Source organism: Schistosoma haematobium, chromosome 3 (genome assembly GCF_000699445.3).
Source record: "Schistosoma haematobium chromosome 3, whole genome shotgun sequence".
Classification (NCBI taxonomy): domain Eukaryota; kingdom Metazoa; phylum Platyhelminthes; class Trematoda; order Strigeidida; family Schistosomatidae; genus Schistosoma; species Schistosoma haematobium.
Window position 1 is genome coordinate 31,362,928 of NC_067198.1, and position 17,512 is coordinate 31,380,439.

Here is a 17,512-nt window from a genome sequence, read left to right on the forward strand (position 1 = left end):
AGCAGTGCGCATCCATGATCCCGCCTCGCAAGATTCAAACCCAGGACCTACCGGTCTCGAGCGCAAACGCTTGACCTCTAGATCACTGAGCCGGCGTCCAACGGTATTAATGTCTAACTTCAACTAATCCACGAAATTGGGTTCGGATCTCGTGAGGCGAGATCGTGGAGGCATACTGTTGAGGAGTGCCACAATAGGACGAAACGGCCATTCAATGTTCCAGGTTTTCCATGGTGATCTCAACTATTAAAATTATTATAATTTCCACAAAACCCCTCGTGATACTAATATTATTTTAATCTATAGTGAAAAGTGAAATTTAAATAAATTCCATTGAACTATCAAGATAAAATAAGCATAAATCAAATATAGAATGCCATCAATGTATATAAGACAATTATAATTGATCTGAACATGATGATTTAAAAAGTTAAATTGTCTATAGAATATGACGTTGATTAGATCTCATCTTTAAATATTCAAAAGTTTTGACAATATCTACTTGGTGATTAGAACACAATGTCCAATGTACTCATTTAATCTTAACCTGATCTAATTAATCCAAGCTGTTTCATATTTCGCGTGTGTTGTTCTCTGTTCATTTAGATCGAATGATATAATTTTGATCAACTTCAGCACTTTTTTTTTGTTTTTCATTGTAATTTTACTTTAGTTTTATGCATTTTTTTCTCTAATAAATATGCTATTTGTAGTCATCAAAACGATTTTTCACAGACCTTAAGTTGCATAAATCTTATTCAAAATGTTGTCCATTTATGACAATATTTTTTCCTTTCTCTGTTTCCATATCACAAAACATCGCTAGAAGTCTAGAAGCGTTAGTTAACTCATCCCTTTCACAATTTCAAAGTGTTAAATCGTCTCATTGTAGCCTCCTTATCATAATAGTGTATTTAGATAACAAAAAAGAACATTCTAGGAACCTAGATTTTATGGATGTGGTGTATGCTAATTATATTGACATAAGTAGTATATGATGTTAGTCGTGAATAGAAGGTCTGGCAGCAGAGAGACAAGAGGATCGAACAGTAAGGAATGGAAACTAAATGCAATTTGTATGAAAATGGAAGAACAATGAAGTCTGAGTCATTTTGAGGCAATTGATGGACATTTTGCAAATTAAGCATTTACTTTATGATTGTTAGATTTTATTAACAAGTCCTGTAATTTTGTGTTAAATACATTCGATTGTCCCCACTCGTGTTATGTTCACTACATGGGTATGGTCAATTACTTCCCATGAAATGACGATTCTATGTTCTCAGCTTACGTATTTTTCGGGATTGATCACATACAGTGAAATAAATATTGTGAAAGTATACATACTCTGAAGATAGTTGAGTTATTTATTACCACTGTTTACGATACGAACTATGTCATAATCATACACAATCTATAAAACACCAATTTATTAGAAGATATTGAAACGAGATAAATCGAATACCCAAACTTCTAGTAATAACAAGTGCAAAATATCGTAAAAATGTAATCGACAGTAATGTTGGAAAGTTGATAATTCTATAAATTCACTTTCATATAGTTTTGTAAATTAACTGAAAGAAAGTTTCACGTCTAATAACTAGTATTTGTTGAACAGTAGGTGGTTAGTGTAATTCAACATCTTAATGATGATCTAGATCTTAATGTAATATTTATGGGGTTCAAGGTATAGTATGCACATAAATACATAAATCCATCAGTTGATTGAATTGGAAATAATATCAAATGAAAATACGTTGCGATATTTTATCAGTGTACATTATTTCTAGATCCTTCAACAACTTAAAGGAAGTTTTCATACAGAACTTAAAAGCATAACTAACACTTGATTTGAAAGTAATTTTATGAAAATAATACACATGATATATTTACCATAGCAGATACTTCACCATCTTCTTGAAGAAATTCTACAATTTTACTTTTATGCATAGGTTCAACACGTGCAAATAATCTTGCTCGTCTACATGCTTCTCTTTGTTCTTCAATTGGTAATGCATCAAATTCACGTCCTGTAAAAGATTTCCCCGTAGTTGGTTCATCTTCACCGAAAATACCAATACGTCGACAAATAGCTTCAGCTGTTGCTTTATTATCACCAGTTATCATAATAACACGTATACCAGATTTACGACATCTTGCTATACTGTCAAATACTTCCATACGTGGTGGATCCAACATACCGACAACTCCAACAAATGTTAAATTTTGCTAAATGTAAAGAAAATTATAGTATAAAATTGATTCATTCTGAAACTATTATCATATCTTTTTTATTTATATTAAAGTGAAATTTGAATACTAATTAAATGTCTGTGTAATCAAGCAGTATAACAAAAGTTATTCATGAATAATACAACTGAATATCTATATAATGATGTATAGGTTAAATTTTCAATGTCACTTACTGAGTTGAAAAGTTAGAACATTATTTCACTTAAGGAATATTGTTGAATGGACTACTATTTGAGAATTGAATCTAATCAATCTAATAATTTGACAACAATATAGATTTAAGGTGTCGTGTACTACACTTGAATATGCTACGAGGTAGGAAGAGATTTCATATCTCATTGAAGTCATTATTTATATAGTTTGATACTTTAGAAGATTAGTTACCTCCATTCTCTAGATTTTTTAGTGTGGATATCTCATACTTCATCCTAAAAAACTGATAGGTTGAGAAACAATTTAGTTAATCCTAATGACTTAATTTAAACATTATGTTCAGATTAACAACTGTTAACCAATTACCTTTGATCGGACAGCTTAATCATGATAGATCTTACCCCGTTTTTTTTTACATTGATTCGTTTCAACTTAAAGTCAATAGATTGTGGATTATTAACAATCGTATAATTAGTCATATAACTTACTTCATATTTAACAAATTTAGTCGAATCTTCCAAATCCATCTGTGCTTTGCTCACTGGCGCATCACATGTTGCTAAAGCTAAACATCTTAGCGTATCACGACCAGTTCCATAAGATGCTACATGTTTCACTATTTCAGCTTTCAATGCAGGTGTCATGGGTACTTTCTTATTGCCTATACGTACAAATGTGCACCGATCCAATACACCTTCAGGCGCACCTTTAACGAACATTCTAGGTCCTGTCTCTCCGGAACCTGCAGTAGCTGGGACTTTGGATGAAAACGCTGGTTTAGCTTGTAAGTAAACAGACATTGATTTACGATCACGTGAAAATTCTAGAGTGAACTCTTTGTTCCACATGGTCTGAAATGGTTTTAAACGTAAAATATATATATATATATATATATATATATATATATATAAAAGAAATATCGTAAATAAATAAGCTGTTTACATAAGTAAGTGCAAAATACATTTGGAAACTTGAAGAGTAACCTCACACATTTGGGAATAGTTAAACGTTTCCAGTTTCTAAGTTCGACTTTGACTATTTCATATGTGAATAGGTAATTGGAATGCAATAGTTTGCACTGAAATGGGGATGTGCTTATCCATCCAAGTTCAAACTAAAATCACATCTAATAACAAGTCATTCAATAAACAATTGAAATGACAAAGTCACATTTACCTCACTCTATTTCTGACATTTAGGTAAACTGTATTATGTCTAGTACATATGACGAGAGTTTCAAATTATATTTCAATAAAACCTTACTGTACTGAAAATGTATTCTGTTTATTCAGAGTCCCATTTTTGATAATTAATTTGTTTCTCAGGCCTTAATGACTGTAATAACATCTTTTAAGTGACACTATGATTGAATTTGAATAATATCCTTTCAATTTATTTCAAATAGACGGATCGAGAACTTGAGCTTCTTCTTGCCAGTTAGATGAACCTAAATTCGTGTTGATTTTGATACAAGGACTTAAACCTAGTACCTTTCACTTTAATCATTTAACGTTCTATTCGCTGAAATAGTGAGCTGAGATAGCCACTAGCTTGTACCACACAGATTCTTATTATGAATTTAACGTTTTCTTAGTCATAAATCGTTGTTGGTTTGTTGTTCAAAGTGCATATGTAGTGACAGTACCGGATTTGGTGTAAAATTTCAAGCTTTCTTGTTTACTTGTTTAATCTCTGTTGTGCATAAATAATCGATCCATTTATTGTATTTGGCTTCTGAATTTTCTATGCTTCTCACAACTGAAGTGGTTATTCAATGCTATTATTTCATACGGATCAGCTGATTGATATTAGGAAAATAACATTGCTTTAGAAGTGATTAAACTATTATTCTTCCGAGATGCCAATGAATTCATTCTAGTTATCAGTTAGAAAATCAGTTTGCTTTCTATGGAACTGGAAATCATATTATACTAATCTGAGTTATGGTAATTTGTAATGGTTTAGATTATCCTGTTTTTTTGATATTTCGATTGAAATTTGACCAGTCTTGGTATATGTGCATTAAGTGCTGGTGGCTTCAATATAACCAATAAGTTACAAGTGGATAGAATATAGCTAACAGTGGAACATCAACTCTGGGAATCAAGTACACCCTGCTGGTGAGTCCCGAATGAGACGAAACGACTGTCCTGGATCCTATTGTTAGTCACATTCTGTCTACTCTATATAAGTTGCGATAGGTTTTTTTTACCAGAATCTAATAATCTCATCGTTACCACTTATCTATTATCTGATATAATTAGTAACAATTCATCATTCATTGTCCTAATGCATATAATACAACGTATACTTACAAATCATGGGTAGAGATTTTGAACAGATTGTCAATTATTTGTTATATGTATTGTACAAAATGTATTTTACTGATGAATGACATTCAATTTTGGTTTTCAAAAATGTCATTAAATAACTACTTTACATTTAACTGTCTTAATCTGGTAATCATAAGTATTTAGTGCTTAGTTAATGTTCTTTTGCAAAAATTGATTTACCAATGATTTATTATTCATACTATATTATTATTGAAGTATTTCAGTAAAGTCCATTAATTATATTCATCTTAAAGAGATGAAATCATATACAATGTGATGACACTTTTAAATGAATGAAATTTACAGTAGAATTGTCATTATTAAATAGGGTATAGCTTGTTACAAACTGTAAACTTGATTTATGCTTTTTATTTAAAATATTGTTTATATATTTTTTAGGAAAAGAAATCACTTAAGGACGTGAATGTAGGTGGTTTCGTAAAGCTATTTGTCTTTTTTATTGTTGTAAGAAACTGAGAATAACCGAGTCAAATTAATAGGGTTAGGGGGGGGTAAGAAGACAGTAGGTCCTTGAAAACGTTGGATACAGATCGTGCTATATCATGAACTGACTGAAATAAAAGTGTTAACCTATACAGTTCTGACTGATTGATTTTAATATATGTCAAATAACTCAAAAGTTCAAGCTCATTTAGGATCTTAAACTAAAACGAAACAGTTTTTCAGTGCTCCATGCTTCTTTATGATACTTCAACTGATATTAGCTTTTTAAAAAAAACATGTTTTAACAAAAAGAATGTTTTATTTGTCATTTAATGGATGTTGAGTGCAATTAAAAACATCCAAATTTGATAGTCCACTTAGTGAATGGCTAGAATTATTTAGACGTAACTGTTTATAATTAAACTAAAGTTAACATTATATTCACTATATAGGATTTCCAAATGATTATTAAATCGCAACTATCCATAAAGTTGTTAAAATTATCAGATGGGTAATCCATTTTATATGACTTCCAAGGTTTTTATTCAAATGTCGAAGATCTATTGTAACATTAAATTGATGAAGTTCAATTAAAAGTACAACCGAAAACTGTTACTTTCAGTTAAAGAAATTTCCCTCAATTTAATGAATACAAAAAAATCAAGGCAGCGCTGTCATTTTTTTCTATTCTGAGCCATGTATAATAACTTCTGAAGCCACCGAGTTGTACCGCCCCTTACACAACCAGAGAGTGGTGATTAATCGATGGATACCAGTCTTATACATTTTCCATACTTCGGTGCCACATAATTAACTGATCAACTCTGAGAATTCTCCACTTAGTTTCAGTATCGGAGAGTAATGTATGGTGCGGTTACCATCCGGAATAGCACTCATATTTGTCCATATTGACGACCTTTCTGTTAATTATTAATGTGAATGAATTGAATATACATCTGTTCCAAGGTTAATCCCACCACAATGAAGTTTGAACAAAAGAAAGCCATCTTAAAAAGAATTCTCTTCAAGAAAACATTGATAAATAAGTAAAATGCAGTAAATTAACACTGTAAAAAAAAACAACGGAAACTTCGGTTAGAATATACCTGAATTTGATGATTGCAAGCCATACTTAAATCTTTCTTGGATAATCCAGATTTTGAAGTCTTGTAAACATTCATCTTTTCAACCAAACAACATAATGCAGTTTCTGTCGCTTCACCAACTTTTTCATAAACATGCTTAGATTCATTATAATCAATAGCTGAATCATTGCACATGGCACAAATATTTGCAATTTCAACAAGCCCATCATATTCACCAGATTCAACTTTTTGACCATTTAAAAATCTACATAAATACAAAATTAATGATAAATCAAATAATAGTTAAAATGTGATTTTACGATTATAGAGACATTACTTACAAGTCATGTAACCGTTACTGAGAAAAAAACTGTGAAAGATCTAAATAAAGTTGATTAACTTCATTTATTCTTAATTAGTATTCTGGAAATTCAACTCAGGACCTTGAGGTCCCGAAGCAGGAGCCTAACCTTTAGACTACTCATCCGGTATACAATAGTTTTACAGACAATTTTACGACAGCCCAACCATATTCTATTTTCTTCAGTGAGTAATCGCCTTGTCACCGTTGAATTCCACCAGTTCCGGCTTACTTTTACAACATTGACCTTCATTATACAGTTATCATTTTGATGGCAGGGTCTAAAGCAAAAGTATAATCACTTGACATATTTAAATGAAATATTGCGACAGATATATAATGTATTTTAAAAGCTATATGAAATGATTATAATTCCAGAAAAAACTGTAAGTTTGGGCGGTAAAGACAAATAGCCTTAAGTACATATATTTAGTTTTAAGTACATATATTATGAGCACATATAATACTTAGTAACCTAGTACGGAGCTGAAACTTGGAGAACTACTACAGCCATCGTCAAGAAGGCACAAGTATTTATAAATAGCTGTCTACGCAAGATACTCAACATCCATTGGCCGGATACCATCAGTAACATCCTACTGTGGGAAAGAACAAACTAGCTTCCAGATGAAGAGGAAATTAGAAAAAGACGGTGGAAATGGATAGGACATACATTATGGAAATCATCAAAGTGCATCACGAGGCAAGCCCTAACTTGGAATCCTGAAGGGAAACCTGAGAGAGGAAGGCCGAAGAACACATGACGTTGGGAAATAGAAGCAGATATGAAAAGGATGAATAGAAACTGGAAGGAGCTGGAAAGGATTGCCTAGGACAGGGATGGATGGAGAACGCTTGTGAGTGGCCTATGCTCCTTCACGAGGAGTAACAGGAGTAAGTAATTAAGTAAGTAAGCAAGTAACCTAGATCAAAACACAGATGTGGACTTTCAAGTCGGATAATCAATGGTTAAATAAATAACGTTGTAATCAGTTGTTTATATCAGGAATCTAGTTTAGTGCGGTTTTGTGTATAAAATATAAAATGACAGTTCTTTTCGTGATGCTTCATGGTGTGTGATCTGATATGATTATGATAAACCAAATAAAAACTTGATGTCTTCTGAATTATCGGTCAACTAAATTGGATTCATTTAGAAGAAACTATATTGTTTTTTATATAAATTACTTATCAGAATAATTTATCAAGAAAAACGATGGTCCTTGTGCATATTTCGAGTAACATTTCAACTAATCATTCTGAATAATGGGTCATGTTAATTATTATTTGTAGAATAATATATTATTTGATCAGGCAATTCTTGTCTCAGTACCATTAATCAAATTGGTGGATCAACGCATATACGGAAAATACATGGTGACTGATCATGTACATTGAGTATTGTATTGTACTCTCACATTCTATTTCCTGGTAGTTGAACTATAGTGGTGATAAATAAAGCTATGTTGAACAAATGACATACTTTTCATTATTAATTCATTTATTTATTCATACGTAAATTATAATCACGTGAATATAGTACATCAATTAAAACACTAATATTCTTCACATACACAAAGATTAATACTAGTGGACAGTGCCGTTAAGTAATAGTAGTTGTTTTCTTGTCATTATTGAATTAGAGATCTGTTCTAACGTGTAATTCATAAGTGAAAAGGACTGGAGAGATGTGTTCATTGTGTTTCCCTGTTTCATGGTGTTAACATTTACCCAAAAGTCTGGGATTCAGTTTCCAGTACTTTCCGTTCTAGCTCAACCTATCATTTTGTTGCAAACGTAAACTGTTGAAGTCAATCAGCACTTGTTCATGACTTCATTTATCAAACACACACATATATGATAACTATAATGGAATGCCAAGTAACCTATCGTGAAGATTTGAACAGATACATGATTATCGTTTATTCAAACACAAACAGCACCCTACATTTCAATAATTTTTTAGTGGTTCCATATATGTTAGTAATAAATGTTAAATATTATCTACAGTATAAGATAAAGTTTTATCAAGTCCTTTCCTAATAATCATCTTATTTTGTTACAAATCACGGGACTTTTTTATATCCTCATTGCTAAAACTATAGACAACAAGTGACTGGTCTCTTTCAACATTCGTATATTTTGTGAGGAATTGCTTCGAAATTGTCATTTGGTCACATGTTTTAATTGTCGTTAATAGTGCAACCCAGGATGAACGTTTCATTCTATTTGAGACTCATCCTGGATTCGACTGTAAGCTACTAATCTAACTTTTAAACATTTAACATATTTTGAAATTCACTTTCTCTAAAAGACGAAATGAATCTTTTGTGTTATCATAAATAATTTGAGAAATAAAGTAACCTCCCATCAAAATTTGTAACTTACACTTCACCTTCTGGTGCATATTTAGATCCAGTTATTTCAAAGTGATGCACTTCTGGTGCTTTGTCATCAGCTTTAGAAAAGATGAACATTCTGCATACACTCATTTGATTTGTAGTCAGTGTACCTGTTTTATCGGAGCAAATAACACTTGTACAACCCAATGTTTCAACCGATGGAAGTGAACGGACAATAGCATTTTTAGCAGCCATTCTACGTGTGCCCAATGCTAAGCACGTTGTAATCACAGCTGGCAAACCTTCAGGAATAGCAGCAACAGCTAAGGCAACAGCAATTTTAAAATAATAAATGGCACCTTTTAGCCAAGAACCACCATGTGCTGGATCATTGAAATGTCCGATATTAATTGCCCATACAGCGACACAAATAATTGAAATAACCTAATTATTTCAAAAAGTGAACAATATGAAGTAAAATTTTTGAAATTGAAGGGTCATGAATAGTACACTGGGTTAGTTCCCGTCAATCGAACAAGCAACGTGACTAAAAAGAAACATAATGAGATGTCCAGTTGCTGAAAATAACTGCTAAAATTCCTTAAAATACTATGTTATATTGAGTTTGTTAGTATTCTTCATCAAGAAGTACGCACAAGTTTAAACAAACTGTCAGATAATAAAATTTAGTTATGTTGTTGAAGGTATACACCAGAATCGTTGGGTCTAAACATCATGCTAGCTGGTACACACCAACAAGCTTTATTTATTCTTAGCAAACACCTGATGTTCCCTGAAGTGTTGTCGTCACGATCACTTTGAGTTGCAGTCAGAAGTGTTGCCACTTAGATGTTTGGGTGGAGATTAACCTAATAATTTATGTATTAGAAATAAACCGGATATTTATTTGACTGGTTATTGCAAATACTCAGTATTGATTCAAGCATTGAACTGAATACCATCCCATCTCAAACATTATGTTTAAATATTCTGTTTCACATCTTAAAGTATAGTTAGCTTTGCTTGATAGATCACAACCTTTATTCATTGTATGTAATTCATTTCCAAATCTTGAATGGACATTGCTGTTATGTCACAAGCTTGAATAAGGTAGCTATCCAATACTGTCCAGCTAACAATAGTTGTTCAGTTGATAAAGTCTATGAGGAAAATTTTTCTTCGATTCATAGTAAGTCAAGGATGTACACAACTGAGAAGTTCCATATGAGGATCAAACAGCTGTCTTGTTTTTCCTAGTTTTTAACATTTGTCTAACCAATGTCAGTCAATAGAATGTTAGTTCATGAGAAATTTCTTGCAGATTATTTAATCGATTGTTCATTGTTTATAAATGATGTAATTTGCTTTAGTCGATGATTCACCTTGACTGAAAACAAAATCTATCGTCTATTTTAAAGAAAATTTGTAGCTAGTCGATCATTCGTCCCAGTGATGAAAAACCATTTGGACAAAATCAATAAGACGTACTAATTAACCTGTTCAGAAAACAAATTAACCACTGTAAAGGTTATTAAAATGTAGTTTATTTTTTATAGTATTTTCAAGATTACCTTTGATAATTCAGACCCGTAAATTATTTCCAGCCTTATATTCTTATCTTAACCATTGATTATTGTGCGGCCTCATCTGATAATAAAAGTCTCGAATCAATTTATGATTCAATCTTTTCTATCCCTCTATAGACATGTATTTTCTATATAACTATAAATACGAATGTACAGCTTAAGTAAACGATTTCGTCGAAAAGAAAGTTTTCTTCAGTGAGTTCTCTTTATTATTTTTATTCAATGTCACAGTGGGTTATTTTAATTATTTTCAAGATGTATTCAGTTAATATTACTGACTGATTAATGCAACAGTACTATGAATATTAGTCGTTAGACACTTAATTTCAAATGGTAGCATAGTAATTAATTTATTCTGCGTTTATGTTACAATTTCAAACTGCATTCAATCAACTTCAGTTCCAGTCAGCTGCATAGTCATATTAATTTTGCACACAACTTGAAGACGAGTAAATAAACTTGTGTGTGTTTACTGAGTAAATTTGACTTAAATCACAATGATATTTTCGTAGTTTGAATCACGAACTAATCTTAGGTAGACCACCATTAAAGACATGGGAACATTGGACAGCTGTTTCTTCCCGATATGCCAATGCACATTTAAGACCATTACACAAAGGATAGCACCCAAGGCTTTCAGTCACGCGAGGAAATACTTAACCTCTATACTGCTGAGATGAGATTTAATGGTGTATATGTCTAACTTCATTCAATTCACAATATTGCGCAGCCGAATGTCCTGGGCTTGATTCTTCTTGGCGAAGTCGTGCATAATCATTACTGAGAAGTCCCATATCAGGACGAAAAAGCTGTCCGGTTCTTCAATGTTTTCAGTGGTGGTCTATCTAAGATCGATTCGCAATCTAAGCTATGAAAATTCTTTATTCTTCATAAATCCTTCAACAACGTTAACAACTTATTTCTTAACCACAAATCGGGAATAAGAAACTAGAAGAAAAGTATTTAAGAAGAACTAAAGATTTAAAAGTAATAGAATTGAGTGAGATGGGATGAAATCAAGAAGTCATCGTTGAAAAAGATATGTATTGAATCATACATACAAATTCCATCACCAAGTAAATTAAACCAAGCAACTCTATTCTATTGTATGTAAATAATACCGACTACAAATTTTTAACCTAACCAATTTCATTAAACAAAAAATTCAGGGAGTCTATGCAAATTCACACACTGTTAGTGATCAACACGAATCTGTTACCTATTATATTGATTTGGTCATTCACAAACTTTCGTTTCCTATACGCATGACTTATATTTTGACATCAAAGCGTATAACAATGTCTAAGTCATAGTGCAATTGCAAATGCGATAGAAGTAAGTAGTAAAAATACATTAATATACAGCGACTAAGTGAATATAATTAAAATGAGATTTCATCTAATCAACAGTGTTTATTGTGAAGACTTCTGAGCCTATGGTTGAACTGATTGTCTGACCAGTAGGTTATCATGCTTTTAAAGATCTATAATGCTATGCACACTTACAACATATGTATTCAGTACCAGGTACACGTATTAACATGCATATAATGTACATGTATGTAACACATCTATACTTGTCTACACATAAAAATATACACACACGTAGTTCTTTTCTTGAATAAATACACATATACTGAAAATCTGCCGAACTTTGCCTAGTATTTATTCTTTTTTTTTTCAGACAAAAGAAAAGGAGCAAATCCTATACGGAAAATCTAATAGGAGAATGAGAGTGAGAGAGAATAGAGGTGTATTTTTTCCATCAATCAAATCTAATCACCAATCCATAATATCTATTAACCAATCAGAATAAGTAGATTAGGTGAAATCAATATTCTTAAAAGAATGAATACTATCAGAAATTATCTCATATAAATTTATGTTCCACTTTTTTTCGTAAAATTTCATACTAGTATTTTCAATAGTTGAGATCATGAGTCAATTGAAGCTAGTCCACCATGGAAAACCTTGAAGCACTGGAAGGTCGTTTCATCCCATTTCGGGACTCCTCAGCAGTACGCATCCACGACACCGCCTCGCGGACATATCAGTCATATTAGTATCTTTAAAATTATCAGGTTTTTTCTTAGTGACTTCATCATTCACTGTTGTACATAATGACTGTTTTCATTTATGCGTACACATATACCTTATAGTTAAATTTCATTCGTGCAGTAGTTTGATAGAAAGGGAGAAATTTCAATCATTAAAAAAAGAAATTAAGGATCCTATAATGTATACAATACAGATAAGTTTGGTAACAGTTAGACATGAATTCTAAATAACTTATACATAAATGCTCATCACACACTAAAACTCCTCTACACGTGCAAACATAAATAATGTAGGATGTACAAGTGTTAAAAAAACTTTCAACTGTTCCGTACGCATTATAAATTGAGTTAACAGAAAGCAAAAAAGATTATTTTCATCATCAACTGATATTAACTGGATTGTTGGTGAAAATCAATTAGAGTAATGAGTGAATGTTTTTGCTGAAGTCTAAGGGATCGTTAGTCTGTCAGTCAGCTATGACGTACAACCCGGCCCACATATGCATCGGTTCAATTTGCCATACCTCATTAGCATAACAAGATGGACATCAAATTCATAGAAGTAGTTACTTCAATGGTAGTTATATATAAAAAATAGCGTATAAGATTATGATACAGGGAGAAAAATTAGTTCGTCGAAAGAAAGGTATAAAGTAATTTTAGTCTTACGGTTTAAGAGTTTAAACAATGATTGTAAATTAAACAAGAATGATTAATGGTTATTCCACTGCCTGTTATAATGTTTATTTTCATCGGAATGATTAGTTTCCAGTATGAAATTCCAACACTGCTATGTATATTAATTTCAATTTGTTTTTTTTCGCCTGCCACTCTGAGTTGGCCGTAGTATTCCGGCCATTTTCCAATCTTAAGCAAGTGTACACTATCTAGTATCGCCAGACAATTTTTCCTCTACTTGGTGGGTGGGTGCAGCATATAAAAGTGTAATTTTCACCAGAAGTTTCATTTTGAGAGTCTGGGATTATCAACAACCATATATTGTTAGAACGTCAGAGTAGATCATTCTAATATACTAAATGAAAACACAGACATAATGAGGTTCATGGTTTTCAATAAAATTTCTAGTGAAAATGGCATTCTTATATGCTGCGCCCATCTTTATACATTCAATCGAATCGCTTGGTATATGGTTATAGACTGACTAATATTAACTTCAAGAAAAGTTGTTCCATGTCATTCAGCTATTCAACTAACTAGTAAACTTAAGAATGTGTGTAAACGCTAATTTCGTACCATCATTCCTCAAATATCTATACCGAAAAATGTTTGGATCGGTGACCTAACGACAAACTGTATAGTGCCTTATACTCTTAGGACTGACTGTTATATGTAAATTAGAGTTCAACCGCGTATAACCTGCACAAATGAACTATAGACGACAGTCTTTAATAATCATTATGGTAGTAATACTACTACTACTACCACTATTATCACTATTAATACTATTTTTATTACTACTACTAATAATAATAGGATCACATTTTTCCCAATTTCCTCTTACATATCTATGAAAGTTAAAACGTTTTTAAGCTTGTGAAAACAAAAAGAATTATGGTGGTTAGGCGTCTATAATACCATTATCCCTGGACTTGATTAAGTTGGTATTAAGACAATGACATTGTTTACTGACAATAATTAATAGTATTGTTTTATTTGGCAAGTTGGCGTAGATTTGGGAGTATCGAGTTTCCGTCGAGTGGATTCATATACTTTACATCCACTGTCAGGTTTCAAGGTTATAGATTCAAGCTCTTTTAGTGCAGCCGGTGTAGCATCCCCTGACATATAGCTACCTAAATCTAGAAGTTGTCTAGTAGAATTGAGTCTTCAATGTTTTGCCAGATGACATCAGTTTCTGATAAGTATCACTTTCTCAATTCTTATCCATTCATATTGTCATACAACATGGCATAAAAAAGAGAAAAAAAAATACCGAGAGAAGGATAAAAACTTAGAGATAATATCATGAACAATGAATGAATAGAGTTAACAACAGATTCAAACTGAAGACAATTAACAATCTAAATATACTTTTAGATCATATCCTTGTTATTCAATATCATTAATCACTGGTTTCCATTACTTCAACTATTTTTAATCAGTAAATTTCCCTTAATCAATAAATTGATTTTTACAGTGCTGTATATTATTGATAAATTGGTTAACATTTGAAAATATAATTTATTCAATGTATTGTTTTACTATAGGTTAATATGCACTTAACACATATGTTCAAATCTATAAATGATAGATATTGAGATTTTCTTTTTAATAATCAGATCACATGTTACATTGAATTGTTCACAAGTGCTTCTATAACACTAGTGATAAATGTGTTGCTTAGTATAATAAATTTTTAAAATCAATAAAAGCAAAATAAAAAAAATCTATAAAATAATAATAATAATAATGTTGAATTTGTAATTTTTTTAGACGCAATCTGAACCCCATTTTAAACAATAATGTGAAAATGAATAAAAAGTATTTAAAAAAAAAATCAAAATGGAACCAAATTGAATTATTGAAATGAAAACTGATCCGATTTAAGTGTGTCCTATCTTTTGTTACTAAAATGAAATTGATTTTTTTTTTAATAAAAAAAGAAAAATAACCAGTTTAAGTAAACAGTATAACTCCTCCCTGTGTCACTTCTAGGACTACTGCCTATTCCAAGCTCAAGTAAAGCAGGAGGGTTAGGAGTGGGGTTAGCAATCTCAGGACAGAATTGGATGGAGAATGCTAGTAAGCGTCCTATGTTCCTCCAAGAGGGATAATAGACGTAAATAAGTAGGTAAGTAAGTAGATAATATATTTTAATGTACTGAATTGAATAATATTCAATAAACAGATTACTAAAAGTTTAATTTGATTAGATAAAAAAATTTAATCATGTTGCTTTGTTTTGTTTCAAACAATGAAACAGTTTAATTTTGTGGTAAAAACAAAATTTTAGTCCGATTAAAGATGATTGACTGAATATGAAGTTGAGAGATAATGGCAATCAATAAAAATTAAGCTATTTAGTCAAATTAATTCTAGTTTATATTATCATGTTAAAATGATCTTATAAGCTTACTCAGTAATACAATAATCTAATGAAATGTATAAGATGGTTGAATAAAATATTTGCCATTTAGACTCGTCATTATGAGAATTTAACGATTTCAAAAAAAAGGAAGAGAATCGATACATTTCGTACAAAAAGCAGTCAGTGTACATTAAATTGTATTGAATATTTGTTTAATTTCAGATCAAAGAAATACATTCATATTATTCATTGAAATGGAAAAGAACAACTAATTGTTACATCAATCTACCATCAAAATACAGTAATGATATTGTAGTGAACGAGAACACAAACGGGGATAATCGAATGTATTTGAACACTAAATTACAGAATATCTTAGTAAAATCTGAGAACCATACAGTAAATAATTTATTTGCAAAATGTTAATCAATTGTCTCAGACTTTGTTGTTGTTTCGTTTCCACACCAATTATTCTTTGTTACTGTCCTCTTTTCTTTGATCTTCTTAACCTTCTGTCGTCAGATATTTCACTTTCGATTAATGGCACATACTACATATATCTATCGACATCAGTAGCAAATATCACAGTATTAATCTGTATAACATGGGGCTAGTATATATACATGAGGAGCCTTCTAATAATAAGAAACTTCTTGATACTCCCGACCGAAGCTGCTACCTTGACGCGGTGGTCGGGCTTGCCTATCGTGATGACCCAACCGAGCTATATTGGCTGGAACATATGTTCCTGTAGGTTCTACCATACCAGGCAGGTCGATCGGAGAACGGTAAGACTAAAAGCAGCAACTCAAGGTCTGAGGGCGAAGTCGTACTGCTGACTGTAGAGGGGTGTGACAGCAGTAAGGTGTTTCCATCGGACAACCAGCATGACAGCGATGCTGCCTTCCCACAAGGAGAGGTGGGGTTAGAAAAGGTCGACCCTAAAAATGTCACACCTCACCTTACCTCACGGATTTCCGTCTCCGGCGGTAAGGCCCTTTGAAGAACGGAGCTAACACGTCAAAAACCTTCCACGAAAAGGCCGTGCGCGACCGGCCTCAAGCAGTTGTCCTTTGGGCTCTGCGGTCACGCTCCCAGGTCGTCAAGACCAACACTAATCCAATTTCCTTTTCAGGTTCCTCAAGAAATACCCTTCCACGGTGTGGGCAGCCGGGAAGTGATATCAGCCCTCATACCCGTAACAGCACACGAGACCAAGTTGGTCACATTCAAATCCTTCCTATACTTCCTAATACCTCTCTTATCTCCCCGACTAACCCTCCCCACGTCTCTTTATCACCTCGCACCGCTAGGGAAAATGATTCGAGCACGTGGAACGCTATTCCTGGTCTCCTGAAACCACGCTCTAAACTATACGTAGGAGCTTTTAACGTCCGAACACTTTGCCAAATAGGACAGCAGGCTTCCTTAGCTATAACTTTAGAATCTCGCGCCATCGATGTGTGCTGCGTCTCCGAAACGCGCATACAGGATCCGAGTAGCGTCATTCATTTGACCTCATCATGTCAAAATAAAGAACCAACTCAGTTGACACTTCGTGTAACTGAAAGCCCTGATGCTGCTTCTCGTGGCCTCGCCGGCGTAGGTATAGCATTGAGTCGTAGGGTAGAACTGGCTCTCTTAGACTGGATCCCAGTAGACAGTCGTTTGTGCGCTGTCCGACTAAACGGAGCAGTTAGGACTCGGGAAGATAGGGACACTCGTCGTTGCCTCTTCGTCGTCTCTGCCTATTCTCCCACTGACTGCAGCTCAGATGATGTAAAAGATGAGTTCTACAGAAAGCTTTCGGACCTTCTCCGAAAAGCTAAGCGCTCGGATGTAGTAATAGT

The 17,512-nt window shown here is 32.7% G+C and overlaps 1 protein-coding gene across 2 annotated transcripts in view; it reads right to left on the reverse strand.

Moving 5' to 3' along the window:
• Window positions 1-17,512, reverse strand: part of ATP2A2_1 (Sarcoplasmic/endoplasmic reticulum calcium ATPase 2) — a 49,995-nt gene that overhangs the window by 17,306 nt on the left and 15,177 nt on the right. For both annotated transcript variants that reach the window (XM_051213606.1, XM_051213607.1), the window contains exons 7-10: window positions 9,018-9,415; window positions 6,290-6,533; window positions 2,895-3,257; window positions 1,894-2,229 (exon numbers count right to left, since the gene is read on the reverse strand). In XM_051213606.1, the coding sequence (XP_051069597.1) occupies window positions 1,894-2,229; window positions 2,895-3,257; window positions 6,290-6,533; window positions 9,018-9,415 (1,341 nt within the window). The remainder of the gene's footprint in view (window positions 1-1,893; window positions 2,230-2,894; window positions 3,258-6,289; window positions 6,534-9,017; window positions 9,416-17,512) is intronic.